The sequence below is a fragment of the Mustela nivalis genome (assembly GCF_964662115.1).
Source record: "Mustela nivalis genome assembly, chromosome: 10".
NCBI lineage: Eukaryota > Metazoa > Chordata > Mammalia > Carnivora > Mustelidae > Mustela > Mustela nivalis.
This window is the reverse complement of record NC_139029.1, coordinates 20,602,102-20,619,046: the sequence shown is the minus strand read 5'-3', so window position 1 is coordinate 20,619,046 and position 16,945 is coordinate 20,602,102. Positions and strand designations below refer to the sequence as shown.

The following is a 16,945-nucleotide window of genomic DNA, read 5'->3' as shown; positions in this document are numbered from 1 at the left end:
AACCTCATCTTTAAGCATGGACACAATACAGGTACAGCTAATAGTGCTGACTAGCCGAGATCAAGCTAATGCTCTACTCCAGAAAGCGCCGACGTACTCTCCTGTTTACCACTCTCTGATTCCTAGCACATGGTTTGATTGTTTTCCAAAGGACAGGCAAACATGGAATTATTTTTATGGCTGAAATACAGGCCAGAGGGCTCTCTTCAGCAACACATATGCTAAAAGTAGAACGATACAGAGATTAGCATGGTCCCTGTTCAGAGATGACGTGCAAATTCATGAGGCATTCCATATTTTTTCTTTAAAAAAAAAAAATCAAGCCAGGTGTTTTGACAGCTGGAGGAGATAAGCCTCAGTTAAATTCAGGGTCATGCACTCACCCCAGCCACATCCACCATGAGAAAATATTGAGAAGACACATCAGTCAGTAACCATCAACCTGCATGTTAATCGTAGGTAATGATCACTGTGTCGGGAAGAGCTGTCCCTGAGGACTGTGCTGTAATGAATTGGTAAAGCTCTGATGAACATGGTTTTCCAGGAGTGCACCCCAAAAGGGTATGATATGGTGCCTCCCTCCCAGGCTTCTAGTTTCTGTGACTGGTACAAGAACCACCACAAAACAAGTGCTCCAAAAAGGTTAATCGTGAATCTAATTTCTGTAAGAAGTGTATGTTTGTTTTTTTTTTAATTGAGTTCTGTGGTGATGAGGATGGGACCCTTTGGAAAGGCCTAGGAAGGTTAACCAGCTGAGTCCAGTTGCCTTCTGATTCATTCCCTCTTGGAGTTCTGGAACAAGCTGGTCTGGCAGCAGATGCTACCTAGGGAAAAAAGAGAGCTCTCTTGTCTCTTTCTGTGGAACCCTAGTAATTTCCCAGAAGTTCAGACATGATACTTTCATGCCCCATTCCTCAACCTTGACTTCACACCATGGTCACCTGTGGCATTTTTACTCCATATTCCCAGATGCCTCCCCCGAGGTTATTTAGTAGGTCTAGGATGGCCCTGACTATCTGTGTTTTTTTTAAACTCCCCAAGTGATTCTGATGCCCTGAACAGAGTTGAGAACCATTGCCCTTGTGGATACAGACCGTTAGGCAGGCAGTAATTCTTCCTCTGCCCCAGAAGAGTGGCTTTCCCTTCTGACCCAGATTCACGCAACTCGACTTTTTCGTGTATGGCCTGAGGCCAGAGGCTGGTATTCTCTTCTTTGTAGTCATGTCTTTGGAGGTTTAGGGTAACCACTCTGTCACAGAAAGAATCAGGTGTCCTTTAAATACGCCAGTGACTGGGGCTGTGGGTCAGGTTACACCAGGCAGGGTCATGGAAGCACTCAGGGTCTGAGCAGAGTGTTCCCCAAACTAGCATTGTTTGTGGAGCTTGCACTGTGAACAGCAGGGAGGGAACAAGGAACAGTCTGCTTGGGGCTGAGGGATGGTCTGCTTGGGTCAGAACTCCTCAGAATGAGACTTTCAGGGATCTCTGAATGTCCTTCTTTTCATTTCTGTTGGCCCCCAAACATTCCAGCTGGTCTCTCTACTAAGACTTGTTCCCCCATTCCCTAGAGCTTTTTTCTCTTCCCCCCAAAATGAACTCCCCAACTAAGCACTTGGACCTTTTCATTTAAAGGATTTAACTACTGATCTAAATGAAGTAGGACTGCAGGAGAAAATGATAAACTTGGGAGAGTCACAAACTAGAAATTTCAGAGGTCCCCATGCCCATACCCCTTGCGCAGAGTTCTGGATTCTCTATCAGATAGTCCTGGAAACTCCAATATCCTCTTTCCTTTTGTTCCTGAATGTACCCTTTCAGAACTTTGCCATTCTCTGGGTCTCGTGGTAAACACTGGTTTTCATTTACTGTGCCTCTATTACATGTGGCAAGCATTGGGCTAAGTTCTCCACAAATATTATGGAATTTTAAAACTCACAAGATTCCAGTTTGGTCATTATTATCCCTATTTTACTGATAAGGGAACTGAGGCTTAAGAAGCTTGAAAGTCACTTGCCCAAGATCATACAACTAGCATGTACCTTCTTTAATAAAAGTCCTTGATAAAGACCTGAAGATCAGGTCATCTGATCTTCAATCATCTGAAATGTTTTTTTGAGAATGAGATGGCAAATAAAATGGGGAAGAAGATAGGTCAGAAGAGGAGGTGAAATTATAAGCCATTCAGGTGACCCAAAGTCTTTATCCTTCATAGGAAGGGCAGCCCCACCCTGGGGAAGATGGTAGGAATGTTATTCTCTGTATGATCCCTTTTCAAGATCCTGAAACTTTCATAGAATAGCATCCTGGTCATCATGGCTTTCTCACCTACCTGCCACGAGCACAAAATGAAATGAAGCTGTGAAACCCTTGGATAAACCCATTCTGTCTTAGCCAAATGGAATTTGGGGGTGCAGGTAGTGAGGACCCAGGCTGTATGGGTTGGGAGCCCTCACTGTAGGACACTGTTTACTCTTAGGGAACTTCTTTTTACAATTGATATCAACCAAAACTCTAAGCTAGTGACTACGGTTTTGTGTTTGCTTTTTTTGTTGTTGTTTGTGTTGTTTTAATTTTTATTTTTAAGGAAATGATGGGTTGTTTTTTTTTTTTAAGATTTTATTGATTTCACACAGAGAGTGTGTGTGAGCACACAAGCAGAGGGAGCGGCAAAGGGAAAGGAATAAATAGAATCCCCACCGAGCAGGGAGCCTGATGCAGGGCTCGATCCCAGGACCCTGTATGACCTGAGCCGAAGGCAGACAGTTAACCAACTGAGCCATCCAGGCACCCTGGTGACTTGGTTTTTAAACCAGAATTACAATACTGGGAAAAAAGAAAACGGGATTTTGGTTTGGCGCTGTGTTGAGAACTGGGATTTTGTTTGTCTCCTGGAGCCCTACATTGTTGTCATTAATTGAAGAAGGAGGGAACAGAACTCATTGGTTAGTAAGTTAGCCAGGAGTTATTCTTCGAGGGCCTACGATGTGCAAGGCAGGACTGGGGGTGCAGAGGTGAATAATCTGTGGTCTTTGCCCTTAAGGAACTCACACCTGAGTCCAGGAAATGGGTGACCACCGCCCAGTGGGACAAGTGCCATATTTGTTAGATTTGTTAGACTGCTGTGGACTCCCAGAAGAGGAGTATCTAAACCCCTCAGAGTAGTCAGAATGCTTTCTCTGAAGGCATGAGAGTTAGGCTGAGTCCCCCAGAAGATCAGGTGGGCAGTATATGAGGAAAAGTATAGAAATGTTCCAAGCATAGGCCCCGATATGTGTAAAAGCCCAGAGGGATGAGAAAACCAGTATGTCTGGTTAACAAATATTTAGCGAGTGCCTCCCATGCACTCAGTATATGTTCCTTGAGGGAGGAGTCAGCTTCTTCAGGCTCCGGGGGGCCAGCTTGAGATCACAGGACTCAGACTCAAGCTGGACTCCACATCCTGTATACTTGCATATTACCTTCCCTCTGGACTTCACACTAGGCTCTTCACTTGAGGGCCAAAACCCTGAGGGTGATACTCTGAGGTATCATAGAGCAGACAGGAGTTTCCCCTATGTCTGAAGTATGGGAGGAGAGCCGCCCCCACCCCCGCCCCCCCAGAGCAACCCCAAGTTATTATGCTTGTCTGGGCCTCCTAGCTCCTAGCCCCGTTCTCTGGTGTGGCTCCAGGCCCTTCCCACTCTCTGGAGAGGGTAAGGGAAAGCAAAGGTGCCGAAAGGTTAATCTGTGGGTCAGGATTTGTCACTGGGCACCCACCTGCAAGGGCACTGGCATGGGTCCACTCTGCCACTCATTGTGGGAGTGAGGAAATCACTCCAGTCTATAGTCTTTTCAGTTACTCTTTGAGAAAATGAAGGAGTTGACCAAGGTCAGCAGTGGTAAAGATGGGCACACATGCTGTCGCTCCCCATCCCGTCTTTGCCAATGAAACTGTCAAGCTCCGTTTTCTATATAACTCAAAACCTGTATTCCTCTTTACCCCATTCTCCCCAAGCAACACTTTCTCCTGCCGAGACACGGTGAGGCCTTGACATCCTTCTCTACATAATCCTGCAGCCATGGGAATGGATATGAGACTGAATGCTCTTTGGTCCAGCTGTTGTCTGGCTCTGACAGCTGTGAAACTGAGTAGACATTGGACTGCCTGTTCGCCAGTGATGGTTCTAGCAAGCTCCAAGGAGCAGTGCTGCAACTAGAAATCAGGGGTCCTGGGTACAAAATTTCACTAGGGGCCCCTTTTGCTCCTGGTTGGTATCGTAATTAGCAGCCCGCCAGGTGGGGATGCATGGTTGTCTTTGTACCCATCAAAGAGACAAAAGCAGCCGCAGACAGGGACTCAGTCCCCCTGCTGTGTGGCCCAGTCTTGTTCTTTGGATCAACAAGGTTAGGTCTCAGCAAACGAAGCAGCAGACTCTGCAGCTCCCTTCAGGCAAGTTTCCTGCTGTCAGCAGCTTCAGATATTATAGGGCTTACAAGCTTACTGGTAATCTTAATTGAGAGAAAGTAGAGGATTGAAAAGGTAGAGAGAGGGTTTCTTTGCCAACCCTGTGTAGAAACTTCCAAAAGTTCCTCTAAGTCTCTAATTCCTTTCCATTCAAAATGGTTATATTGACGTGCCAGCAGTCCTGAAAGGGGAGAGGGCAAGATCACTTTGAGGCAGGGAGGCAAGTGGGGGTGCCTAGCACACCAGAAGAGGCACTGGGAGGCAAGGGGGGGTGCCTAGCACACCATGAGACATGGAGTGTTTGAGCTAGGCTTGGGGAAAGGAACTTATCCTGAGCGCCCAGCACTCCTTTAGAACCCCACCTACTAATGCCGCCAACCACCCCTGCTGAGCTGTTAGAAAGCTGCGAGCCAAACAGCTTCATTCTTTCACAATTCCCAGTGTGCCCTGCTTATTAATTATTAATCATATCTCCGGACAACGGATCCAGCACAGCAAGCATTTCATCAAACCACAGAAGGCAGGTTGTTCATGACCATGGGGATTGCAGACAGACTGGAGAGAGCCACGTAAGATGGAGGTTACCTTCACCCAGCGCCCTATGGTGGATGTACATTCTTGGCTATCTTTAATGAGCAGGATGAGAAGTCTCTGTGGCCCATGTACAGTCTCTCCCTGCCTCTTCTTCCTGTGCAAAATGATACTGATCAGTTTGAGGTGATTGAGTGGAAGATGCAAGATAAGTACAAATGGTGGCTAATTAAATGCAGAAGGCGGGAAAGAGATCTTCGCAGAGCTGGCCAGTGCCTGCCTTACACAGCAAATAGAATTGAGCCAGTCCCCAGAGTACTGGCCTCTTTTTCCCCCATCTCAAAAGGCTCTTTCTTCTGCCCCCTTTTGTCTCCCTTGTAGTTCATATGGCATCACAGGTGTACAGCCTTGGCCTCAAAGGAGCCATTGTGATCTTATCCAGTCTGGGATCTGTTGAGTGAAGACAGTGGCATCCCTCCGAGTTGCCTGGCGCCATTACACACACAGGGGAAGGCCGTGAACCGTCCCGGGGAAGTGACTTGAGATCTAGCCAGACTATGTTTGGGTGCCTCATTTGCACTCCAGAACAGAGCCACCGGTTCCTTTGGTGAGTTTAAAAAAAAAAAAAAAAAAAAAAAAACAAGGAAGAAATTGCTATCATTACACCAGAGGTCCAACTCCTGGAATTCAGACTTGGCCCCCGTTTTCCTTCCTGTCTCGGCAGAATGGTATCCTTGACGACGCCGTTAGAACTATGTGCGGGAACAGCCGTGTCTGTGGTGTTAATGGCATTCCACGGGGCAGGCTGGGGCTGGTCTCCCTGGTGAGATGCAGCTGGACCAACACACCTCCCGCCAGGCAAGCAGCATGTGTTAGGGCTGCCCCTGCCCTTGCCCACCTGTGTTTGCAGCTTCAGCTTTCTGTCTCCTAGACCCTCGTCCCTGCCCTTTTGCCTTCCCTCCCACCGCTGTGAATTTCAGCCAGCACAGAGCAGCGAGGCTACCCAAAGGACAAAGAGGAGAACTGGGAGCAGGTCGTAGCCCAGTGTGGCACTTCTCAAACTGCTGTCTGGGGCAGGCGTGTGTTCGCTGTACCACGAATACAGTGTTCCCAGCTGAGTTAACTCTGGAAGCTCTGGATTACACAGAGTCACGTGGGCTTTTTCCCTGGGTGCCTTCTCGCAGCCTTTGTGACTCCAATGCACAGTCCGAATCTTAAAGAGGGCGATCAGTAGGCCGCATTTCTCAAACGTATTTTACTCCGGACAAATACCTAATATTATCTCTCGGGATGGGAATGGCACAAAAATGGTGTAAAGGAGGCCAGCTTACTGTCCAGCAGTCTGAGCTTCAGAGTCAAGCTTAAGATCAAGTTTTGCCACTTCACAGTCTTACGTTAGGCAAACCTTCTCTGAGCTTCAGTTTCCTATCTGTAAATTGGGCTGATAACACCCTCCTGATAGGTGTTTTGAGGACTAAAAAGCATCACGCTTGTAAAACGTTAAGCGCGATGTCTGGAGCTCAGTAAACAAACTGTCAACATTCGTTGTTGAATCGTTCAGCCAGATCATGCAAAGGAAGGTGATCTGCCAGCCCGGACTCCAGCTACACACAGCTGACTCACAGCTCTGTATGTCTAGCCTGGAGTGCCCTCTGCACCATACAGTACTGCAGGGTGCCTGCTTCAAGCTCCAAATATAACACCTTCCTCCCCACTCCAAACCACTGTTCCTTCCTCCCTGTGTCAACATCCAGTTGCCCACACCAGAAGCCTGGGAGCCATCAAAGACTTCGCCTCCCCCCACAGAGAGTTGGTCACTGAGTGACATCAATGGCATTTCTTGTTCAAGAGATTCCAGGTTATAAAAACCCCTTCCTTCCCATGGCTCCTGTCCAGACTGTACCTACTGCCTGGCCAGTTACTAAGTCAGATTCTCATTCTCTCTAGCAAGAAAGCCTGCTTCCTCCCTCAGTCCACCCAATAAATTGCTTCTCCTTCCGGGCCCAACTAAGGTACCATTCTTCCAAAGCCCAGTTGCTAATTCTGCATTTTCTCCCTGAAGCCGCTTAAACCCTGGCCTTCAGATAGCACCCTCAGGCCTGCCTGTTAGGGTTCTTCTCACAGTGACCATGTCAAGCCGCTGGGCAGATTTTTTTGTTTTATCTTTAAACCTCTTGGCACAGTACCTGACATTGAGTAGGACTGGCAGTAAATATTCGTTGAGTTAAATTTACTTGAGTTTTTACCAAAAGGTACTATCTTCCTTTCAGTGATTCAGTGATTGTTTTCAAAGGGATAGAAAGCTAATTGTTCCAAAGGATTCCTTGGCTATTTTGCCACCAATAACACCCACCACACCTGATACTGTGTATCAGGTCCTCTAGCAAATGCTTTATTTACATTAACTTAATTCTGTCAGCTGGGTTCTAGTGGTCGCCCCATTTCACAAATGAGTATTTTGAGGTTTATCTATTTGGTAAATGGCCAAGACAGGATTCAAACCCATGTTTCTCCCTTCATCTGTGATCTGAGATCCACCAATATTCCCATCTTGACCATGGTCGTCTAGATTTTTAAAGTGTGATTTACTGCAAACCTGATCTGCACTTGCCTGTGAGGAAAAGAGCCATGGGTTTTACTTAGAACAAACTCTCTTAAAGACAATCTCCATTTTTATTTGTACCCATACTTCAGAGTTCTTTTCCTAAACAGCCGAGAACCAGGAAGAGCCAAGAAGAAGCCTCAATAGTAAATCCCTATGGCTCAAGCCTCTCCCCTGATTCCCTAAAACTGGCTGGCACTTTTATGCCACTTTCTCTCATGGAGAAGAATTGGGTAATTTCATTAGGAAGCATTCTTGAGCACTTCTTTGTCCTAGACACTGTGCTAAACACTGAGTTAAGACTAAGAGTTCTCTGCCTTCAGGGAGCTCATAGCCCAGTGGGGAGACAATACACGTGCACATACTGACTATAAAACTAGGGGGTAGGTAAAAAGAGACCTGAACTGAGTCCGGAAGACCCGGGTCCAAATCCAAATTGGAATCTGCAACTCCAAAATCTAGAAAGTTCTACAGACTGACAGTTCTGCTTTGATTTCTTTCGTTTCACATCTCATTTGGAGGGAAAGCCTGATCTATAGTGAAGTTTTTGTATGGTCATTATTCATCCCACTTAGTGTGAATATTCATACATTGTGCTGCCGAAACAATGTGTCTGATCACAGAGTGCTGCCCGAACCCCCACAGGAAGTTGTAGATATTATGTTGTTCTGAACTCTGTTGTACCTCTCACCTGCAGAATTTTGGGAAAGGAATGTGAACTAAGGCCTGTTGTGATCAACTGAAAGAAACATGAAAAAAGACTCCATAAACTAAACAACAAAAAACTCAACATAAGTTGGTCTTAAATAGTATAGTCACCCCTTCTGAGTAACGAGAGCACTAAAGATGGAGCAAGTAATTTTTTTCAGAACCAAGAGGGTCAGAAGATGTCTTAAAAGGTGATTTGGATTTCTCACTTCGTGGAGAAGCCGTGGAAAAGAAATTCTAGGCTGAGGGAACAGCATGTAGAAAATGTGCAGAAAAAAAAGTCTTTAAGTACCTTGAGCACATGGACTGTGTAGGCCTGTAGAAAAATTGATTCTTTGTCAAAATGTCAGAGAAAAGCAGTACAGATAATAGAAAGGGGCAGCTAGTCTACAATCCATTTGATCTAGGCAAGATTTTTCTTTAAAATGCAGATTTACATATGCATTCACAAAGTGACCTCACTGTCGGGCTGATGGCTCCCTGCCCCACCTGTGGGGAGACTGGGGGGCTGCTAACCCCTCCCCAGCTCCCCAGGCAGGTCCAGCGAGGATCACGCCTGCACACCACTCCAGGCTGGTGCTCAGCTTGCCACCCTCTGCTTGGTCCGCTTAGCCCCTTGCCAGCTGGCTTCTCTGAGATCAAACTGGCAGGTTCAAATCAGACCAGCCACTTACTACTTCTGGTGGCCTTCAACAAGTTATTTACCTCTTTTATGTTTTTGTTGCTCAGCCATAAAATCAGAACAATGGCAGAAAGCTGGCATGGAAGGCACTTCAGCAGAGTGCCTCAGTGGTAAGCACTCAAACAGTAGTTATTATGGTTATTGGTATTACAAGGAATCCCTTCCTCCAGCTGTGTGTAAATACATGTATTCCTTAATAGCTACCTAAACAAGAAGGGCCCTTTCTTTATTCTGTCTGTCTTGGTCATATCTCCTTCCGAGTTAACTTTCTTTTTTTTTTTTTTTTTTTTTTTTAAAGATTTTATTTATTTATTTGACAGAGAGAGATGACAAGTAGGTAGAGAGGCAGGCAGAGAGAGAGAGGAGGAAGCAGGCTCCCTGCTGAGCAGAGAGCCCAATGCGGGACTCGATCCCAGGACCCTGAGATCATGACCTGAGCCGAAGGCAGCGGCTTAACCCACTGAGCCACCCAGGCGCCCCCGAGTTAACTTTCTGTACAGAGTGTCTCTATGTCAGTTTTTCACAGCTGTTTCTCAGGCGTGGTGAGGCATGGCCTCCCTTACTTTGGTCATGATCCAGGACAGGAATTCCCAGACTGGGGCTCTGAGGGCCCCAGAGATTCTTGGAGGCAGTCAGGGGAACGCCCAGACTAACTTCAGGATGCTCATGCAGGGCACGGTAAATCAGAGTGCCGACTAGGAAAGCAGGGAAGCCCTGCCACTGACCAGTTAGTGATCTTACCCTGTGCCAGTTTCATAATCTTGAGGAGCCTCTGTTTCCTACCTTGACAGAATGGCAATATCAGTACTCTCCTCACAAGAGAGTTACAGCTTAGATCAGAGCATGTATTTAAAGCCCCTTAGCACAAGACCAATACCCCGTAAACACCTGTCACCATTGTTACCTCTGTTAGTACAAGACATTTCTTGAAAATCACACTTCTACCCCAAATGGAGCCTCAGGTATAATTAAAAGGTCAGATTTCTGCCGGAAGTGCTTAGAATTACATCTGCTGTAGTTCACTGACACTGTGGCCTGATGCTAGAACCTCTGTGTGGCACATATGTATGTGTGTGTGTGTGCCTTTGGTAACTAAAAATCAGGAGAATTATTACTGAACAAATACATTTGGGCACAGGGAAATACTGCACACATGAAGTCTTGATATGGAGAAAGAAAAAAGAGTGTCTGGTAATTAAAAAGTCACGAGGACCGCTGGTCTAGGATACCAATCAGTACTTTCTGTTTGAAAGGTCTCCTTTTATTTAAAAAAAAAAAAAAAAACACATGGACTTTGTCACCAGGGCTCCCTCAAAAGCCCTTCAGCTGGTTTAACCCATTAACCAAAGTTCTAGTGCATGAAGACGTGGGTCCCACAGTGTCTAGGTCCCACTATGAGCAGAGCCTTACCACATCGAAATCCCATCTGAAATGGGAGAGGCTCTTGGCAGTGAGCAGTCCAAAATACCACCTCCGCTTGCCATTTTACAAATGGAGAAAGAGGCCTAGAACTGGGAAGAAACTTGCCTGGGGCAACACAGCCATCATGTGGTAAGGCTGACTTCACGCCTAAGACTCAGCAGTCCACCTGGCATCTCTTCTGACAGACCAGCATTCTCACCCAGAAGGGACAGCAAATCAGAGTCACCTAGGGCGTTCTGAACTACATAGGGCATCTCTTTCCCTCACCTGCCCCATAACTAACAGATAGGTAAATAAAATAAAAAAGTGGAAAACAAATGCTAGCCCAGGGTGTCCCAGTTATGTCACCATAACTGGGACGTAAAAATTACTTGGGCTGCCCTGTATCTTGAGATTCTGGTTCAGTAGGTCAGAGCTGGGGCCTGAGCATCTGCATTAGTAAACACAGCAGGTGACTGTGATAAGCGAGTTTTGGAAAACACAAGGCGAATCCAGGCCAGCAGAAGGTTTACTACTTTCCGTGTTCGAGGGGGCAGGGGAATGGCAAGGGCACTAGAGATTTTCCACACACAGTTAATGAGAGAGTTGCCCCATAGCCTGTGCTAGTGCCCTACAGCACCTTTCTCTCTTCTAACAACCCTGATTCCTGGGCACACGATGGCAGCTCAAAAATGTTGCTGCCTGACCTACTTTGGGGAGATGATTTGAGGAAAAGATGCCCTGTCTAGGCTGGGTGACACTAACATCTCTCTTTGGCTTTGTGCTTAGGCTGAAGAACCTGGAGCTAGCTGCTGTGGGCGGATCAGACGTCCATGTGAAGATGCTGGCAGCCCCTATCAATCCATCTGACATAAATATGATCCAAGGTAACCTTGGTTTCTGTGGCTTATGTTAATTGGCTCTTTTGCTTAGCCGCCACTTCGTTTTCATCCTTCCTCAGGTGTGGGTGTGAAATCCCTGTGATTAGCAGCAGCTGCTCTCCAGATGAGCCATCTGCAGACTACCTACCAGCCCTCTCTGGCCTCCCCTCTCTGGAATGTGAGGCTTTTCGAGAGTCAGAAAGATTTCAGTGGGGAGTAAACCAACCACTGTGAGTGCCTGCGATACACTGGGCTCGTTTCACACATTATCTAATCCCCATAATCACCATGAACGCTAAAAAAAATATTATCCCCTTTACAGAGGAAGAAGCTAAGGTTCAGAGAGTCTGGTTAGTTACACAGCAGGTCAAAGGCAGAGCCCAGATCAGGCTTAGATCCGACTCCAAAGTTCATGCTCTTTCACTGCCCAGACCTCACAGGGTGGCCCTCTGTGCTCTTCTCCCTTAGGAAATTATGGCCTCCTTCCCGAGCTCCCTGCGGTTGGAGGGAATGAAGGCGTTGGACAGGTGGTAGCAGTGGGCGGCAGTGTGACTGGGGTGAAGCCAGGAGACTGGGTGATTCCAGCCAATGCCGGTTTGGGTGAGTTTCTCCAGGTGTCTGCAGCCTCTCTTTGTTCCAGATTGTCTTTCACCCACACTGGAAATGTTTGCTCATTGGCTCAGTGTGACTAAGCAAATGCAGAGTTTATTATTGAGCTCATATACCCACCACCAGATGCAGTGCGAGCTGAACAGGAGAGCGGAAATTGTGTTTCTTCCACTCTGGAGGTAGTGGACCTGCTCTCTCATCTCTTTGGGCTCTGAATTTCTACATCCCTAAATCCCTGCTGTAAGATACAGTGGGAAATCCAAATAAGACAGCCCCTGCCCTCCAGAAGGTTAAAATCTAATTGAAGAAATCTCCAAACTAGTAACCTCAATAAAGGGTGTATTACAAGTTCACAAGAAGCAGAGGGCACTTCTGGCTCCTCTGTGGGTGAATGGAGATGTGAGAGAGAAAGAGAGAGTCTTAAAGAAGGATGAGGGCTCTGTGAAGGAGGCTTCTTTGGAATGCACCTTTGGTAGATGGATTGTTAGATGGAGATGAGCCAGAAATCATTGCATTTGGAGGAAGCGAAATGAGCAAAGACACAAAGGTGAGTGTGGGAAATGGATGAGAAATCCAGTGTAGCCTCAGCAGAGGATCTGCACATGAGAAGATGCTTAAATGATGGTTACAAAGGTAGTGGGGCCACATGGGGGAGCCCTGCAGAAGCCAAGCAAAGGAGTTAGGGTTCTCTTTGATATGTAGTAAGGAGTCATTGGTGAGTTTTGTTCTTTAGTGCTTTAGTTGTTGAGGCACAAACGTTATACAGAGTATCCTGACAGCAACCACGAGAGGGAAGCAGGGAAGACGATATCCACCCTTTTGGACATCTAAAGGACTGAAACTCAAACTGAAACAGCAAACTGAAAGAGAGCCCACCAAAAATCTTGTCACCGCTGCTTTTCATGCTACACTACAGTATTAGGATTCTTTGGGCTATCACTTAGAGAGTTGACATAAACTTGATTTATATAAAAAGAAGAAGTTAGAAAAAAGAAGAAGTTATTTGGTTCTTGGAACTGGGAAGAACAAGAGATGGAAGGCTTCAGGGACTGCTGGATCCAGGAACCCCAGTGGTACAGAGCCCATTCTCTCGTTCTCACTAAGTTCTCAGATGGAATCTCCCCCACACAATGATGTAATAACATCAATGAATAGTTATCGTCCACTCCCTTTGCACCAGGCACTGTTCTAAACACTTTGTATATATCACTCAACTATTCCCACAACAGAAGGTACATATGAGACAAATATAAAATATTAAGCAACTTGCACAAGCTCACCCAGCCATTAAGTGATGGAGCTGAGATTCAAACTGACCTTTCATAGGTGGCCACCAGCATCCAAGGTTTGCTTCATCCCAAGAACAAACAAATGAACACAGTCTGTCCAGCACGGCCATATCCATCTGCTAGCAGGACTCTGACCGGCCCTGCCTGGTCCTTGCTCATTCATGAGCCTTGTCATATCTAGCACTGTCATGGCAAGCATCTTTACTGCAAGCATTTTCATGCATAATGAATTGGCCATCAGGCAACTTTGCTATAAAAGATAAAATCATGAAAAATAAAAGTGGAACGTTCAATTAAAAAGGACATCATGAAACATGAAAAATGAACAAAATTAAAAAGACTTTATTGCAAAGTATAAAATGTTAGAGTACATTCAAAATGTTTAGTGTAGTTGCATAGCAATACTGCACAAATACTGATTTTATTTCGTGATCTACAGAATGTTCCTAAGCGCTTGTCTTCAAAGTCTTTTATTACTAGTATGCAATTTTTTGTGCTTGTTGATTCATCTCCTGAATTGGTATCATGCTTTTTTAAATTTTTATTAATTTTTTTTTGCTAAAATTTTTTCCTTGATTAAGAGAACTATCAGTTTCCAAAATACTAGGATGCACATTTGTAGCTGCCTTTGTATTGTGTTGTGAAAGCCTTTTGCACTGTTGTCTGCTTTTGGCATATTGTCACATTTCTATTGATAGACTGTCCAAGGCTCTCTGGGAAATGTGGGCTCAAAACTCTTGTGCTACTGTATAGACCATTATGAGGGCTAAGGTTTAAACAGTACAAAACAGAAGGACTGTGTCAATGGAGAGATGAAACCAGACTGTCAACTAGTAGATGAAACCAACAAACTGTCAAACCAAACAGTCAGCCAGTTATTTTATTTAACTTTTTATGAGAAAATTGCCTTATGGCTAATGAATTATATGGCAAAAAAGCTTGTGGTAAAGATGCTTTGGCCTAAAACCACCAGGGGTGTGGGGTTGGGCCACTCCCAACTGCCGTAGCTGAGTCTCTTCCCCACCGCTGTCGTTCAGGGGATGGAGCCTCAGAGGTTAAGAAGGAACAGTTCTAGAAAGAAAAAGGCACCAGGCAGGAAAGAAAAAAAAACAGTAAAAGCAGTCTACCAGAAGCTCTTTTCTTCTCTGAGATCAGAAAAGCTGCCAAGAAGGGCACCTGGGTGGCTCAGTCACTTAAGCATCCAACTCTTGATTTCAGCTCAGGTCATGATCTCAGGGTGGTGAAATGGGGCCCTGTGTTTGGCTTCGTGCTGGGTGTGGAGCCTGCTTGGGATTCTCTCTCTCCCTTTGCCCCTCCCCCGCAGAAGAAAAGAAGAGCTGCCAAGAATGGCTCCACTCTCTCCTGCAGCCCCACCTGGCAGTGAAAGAACCTGGCCATCTGAGCAGAGAGCTGCAGGATTCTCTGTATCGAGAGGAAGTGGTGCTTTGTGCCAGCCCCTGTCAGACACAGTCTCTGCCCTCAAAGTGTTCTGGGCTGAGGCTGGGGAATCCAGGAACAGAAAAACAAACCTTAATACAATACAATGGAATAAACACTGTAAAGAGAGGGTGGGCCCAAAGGCAGGAGTACCCCTTCCCCCCATCTTGGGAAGCTTGAGGAGAAGCTGTGCAAAGAAGTGCTGTTGAACTCAGTCTGGGAAGACTGAGTAGAAGCACAGCCCGTGGGCTAGGTGAGGAAGGGCTTCCAGGCAGGGAGGGCAGCATGTGCAAAGGTGCGGCGGTTGGTCGGAGAAGGCATGGCACTGTCAGAACTGCAGGGATGTGGCTGGGTCCTTGCCCGCCTGACAGAGACAACAGATGAGGTCGTAGAGTTAGGCTGGGCTCCAGTCATGGAGGCTCACAAGACCCAGAGGAAGAGTTCAGAAGTGTGAGTGACCAGACGTGGGCAGTGCAGAGAATGCTCTGGAAAGGCAGAGGGTGGAGGCAGGAAGCCAGTAAGGAGGTGGCTACACGGTTCAGGCTTTACCTGAGAAGGGTCTGAACAAAGCAGTGCCATAGGACCTGAGAAGACAGGTCAACTAGATTTGGAGAGAAGAATGAGGGGTGTCTGCCAGGGTGCCGGTCATCGCACAGGTGGCAGAGACAGGTATCAGCCAGAACTCCTCCCACCAGGTGCAGGTCAAAGAGCATGAGGATTTTATAATGGCCGGGACTATAATCAACTTCATTTAGTCGGCAAGCATTTCGTGAGCCTCTGCTGCGTGCAGGGCTCTGGCAGACGGCAGTGAACAGATGTGGTCTTCCTTCTGGTGAAGGCTGCAGTTTAGTAAAAGTGACAGTCATTGAACAGCGCAGTCCTCAACTGGCCAAACCTTGGCCATCCTTCCTGATAGGTACTGAGATATGCCCATAGCCAGTGTTTCCCCACACACAGGCAGTCCCCAGGGACACCAGGCCAGAGAACGTGCGGACTGACGTCCTCATTGGAAATGCTCAAAGCCCTCCCGGGGCAGCATTGGGGCAGGAGCAGGAGCAGCGGCCTGGGAATCTTGTTCCACCCCCGTGGGTGACCTTGTTGAAGCCACAGCTACTTTGAGCCTCAAGTGTCCTCATCTCTACAATGCAGCTAACAGTCGTGGCATCTCCCAACTCACTCGTGCAGCTCAACTGAGGGAAGACACACAACAATTTTGACAAATTTCTGTACGCATTAGATCAGGGTCAGCAAACTTTTTTTTAAAGGGCCAGTTGTACATATTATAGGGTTTGCAGACCACACCGCCTCTACTCAGCTTTACCTTTGTAAACAGCCACGTACAGTACCTAAGAAGTGAGCATGACTGTGTTCCGATAAAACTTGGTTTACAAAAACCAGTGGTGAACCAGGTTTGGCCCATGGTGGCGGTTTGCCAACCCCTGCATTAGGTGGTAGAGATAGTTAAGGGCCAGTTGCACAGGACTGAGGAACGGGAGTCCTGAGAACTAGGACATGGGACTTAGGATCAGAAGGAAACCAAGGGAACTTCCACATCTATGCACTAGGCACAGCAATCATCTGTACAAATGTCATTGCATTTAATCTTCACACTATGACATGAGTGTCAAAAAAGATGCAGTGGATAATTCTAAGTCACACAAATCATGAATGGCAGAGCTAGAATTTTAAAACCGGTCCCCCACTCCAGGGTCTAAGGGTTTCATGGCTCCATCAGGGAAGTGTCTGCCTTCGCTCAGGTCATGATCCCACTGGGATCAGGCCCCGCATCAGGCTCCTTGCTGTGGGGAACCTGCTTCTCCCTTGGCCCCTTCCCACCATTCGTGTGCTCTATCAAATGAATAAAATCTTTAAAAAAATAAATAAATAAAACCCTAAAAGCCTGTGGGGCTGACCGTGGGCGCTGCCCCCCTCCCACCCAGGTTCTCTTGAGAAGAGGATTAAGGACGGCCAAGCCCCAGAAATTCGTGTCAAAGGGTGGATTTCCATTGTGGAGCCATCAAGAGGAATTAGAAAACATCCCTGATTTCATGCACAGAAGGCCCTACAGTAAGCATCTGGCGCAGAGTAGATACAGTACATGTTGGCTAAGAGGAATGGGGGCCATGGTTATGAAGATGGCAATGGAGATTTGAGAACCAGGCTGGGTGGAGCCCAGAGAATGCCCAGGTACCTTCTAGATTCCAAAGGAACCCTTCCCTTTTCCAGTGTCTTGTCCCCTCGGCCACAGATGTACTGTGACATCGCCCTTAATGAAGTGTGTTCCTGCCTCCTGTCTCTGTACCTGGTCCCTGAAGCCTCCATTGTTTCCCTCCTCCTACAGCACAATGACTAGTCACCTCC

At 46.7% G+C, this 16,945-nt stretch overlaps 2 protein-coding genes across 14 annotated transcripts in view; one reads left to right on the top strand and one right to left on the bottom strand.

Moving 5' to 3' along the window:
* The window catches only part of PTPRU (protein tyrosine phosphatase receptor type U), a 121,638-nt gene that overhangs the window by 86,790 nt on the left and 17,903 nt on the right, over positions 1–16,945 (bottom strand). For all 10 annotated transcript variants that reach the window (XM_082684731.1, XM_082684736.1, XM_082684739.1 and 7 more), the window contains one exon: positions 13,176–13,216. In XM_082684731.1, coding sequence (XP_082540857.1) covers positions 13,176–13,216 — 41 coding nt within the window. The remainder of the gene's footprint in view (positions 1–13,175; positions 13,217–16,945) is intronic.
* Positions 1–16,945, top strand: part of MECR (mitochondrial trans-2-enoyl-CoA reductase) — a 30,678-nt gene that overhangs the window by 2,026 nt on the left and 11,707 nt on the right. For 2 of the 4 annotated variants that reach the window (XM_082684902.1, XM_082684905.1), the window contains exons 2-3: positions 11,158–11,255; positions 11,718–11,849. In XM_082684902.1, the coding sequence (XP_082541028.1) occupies positions 11,158–11,255; positions 11,718–11,849 (230 nt within the window). Of the gene's footprint in view, positions 1–5,411; positions 5,583–5,739; positions 5,834–11,157; positions 11,256–11,717; positions 11,850–16,945 lie in introns of those variants that run through there. The other 2 variants (XM_082684904.1, XM_082684903.1) reach the window with 2 other exon arrangements.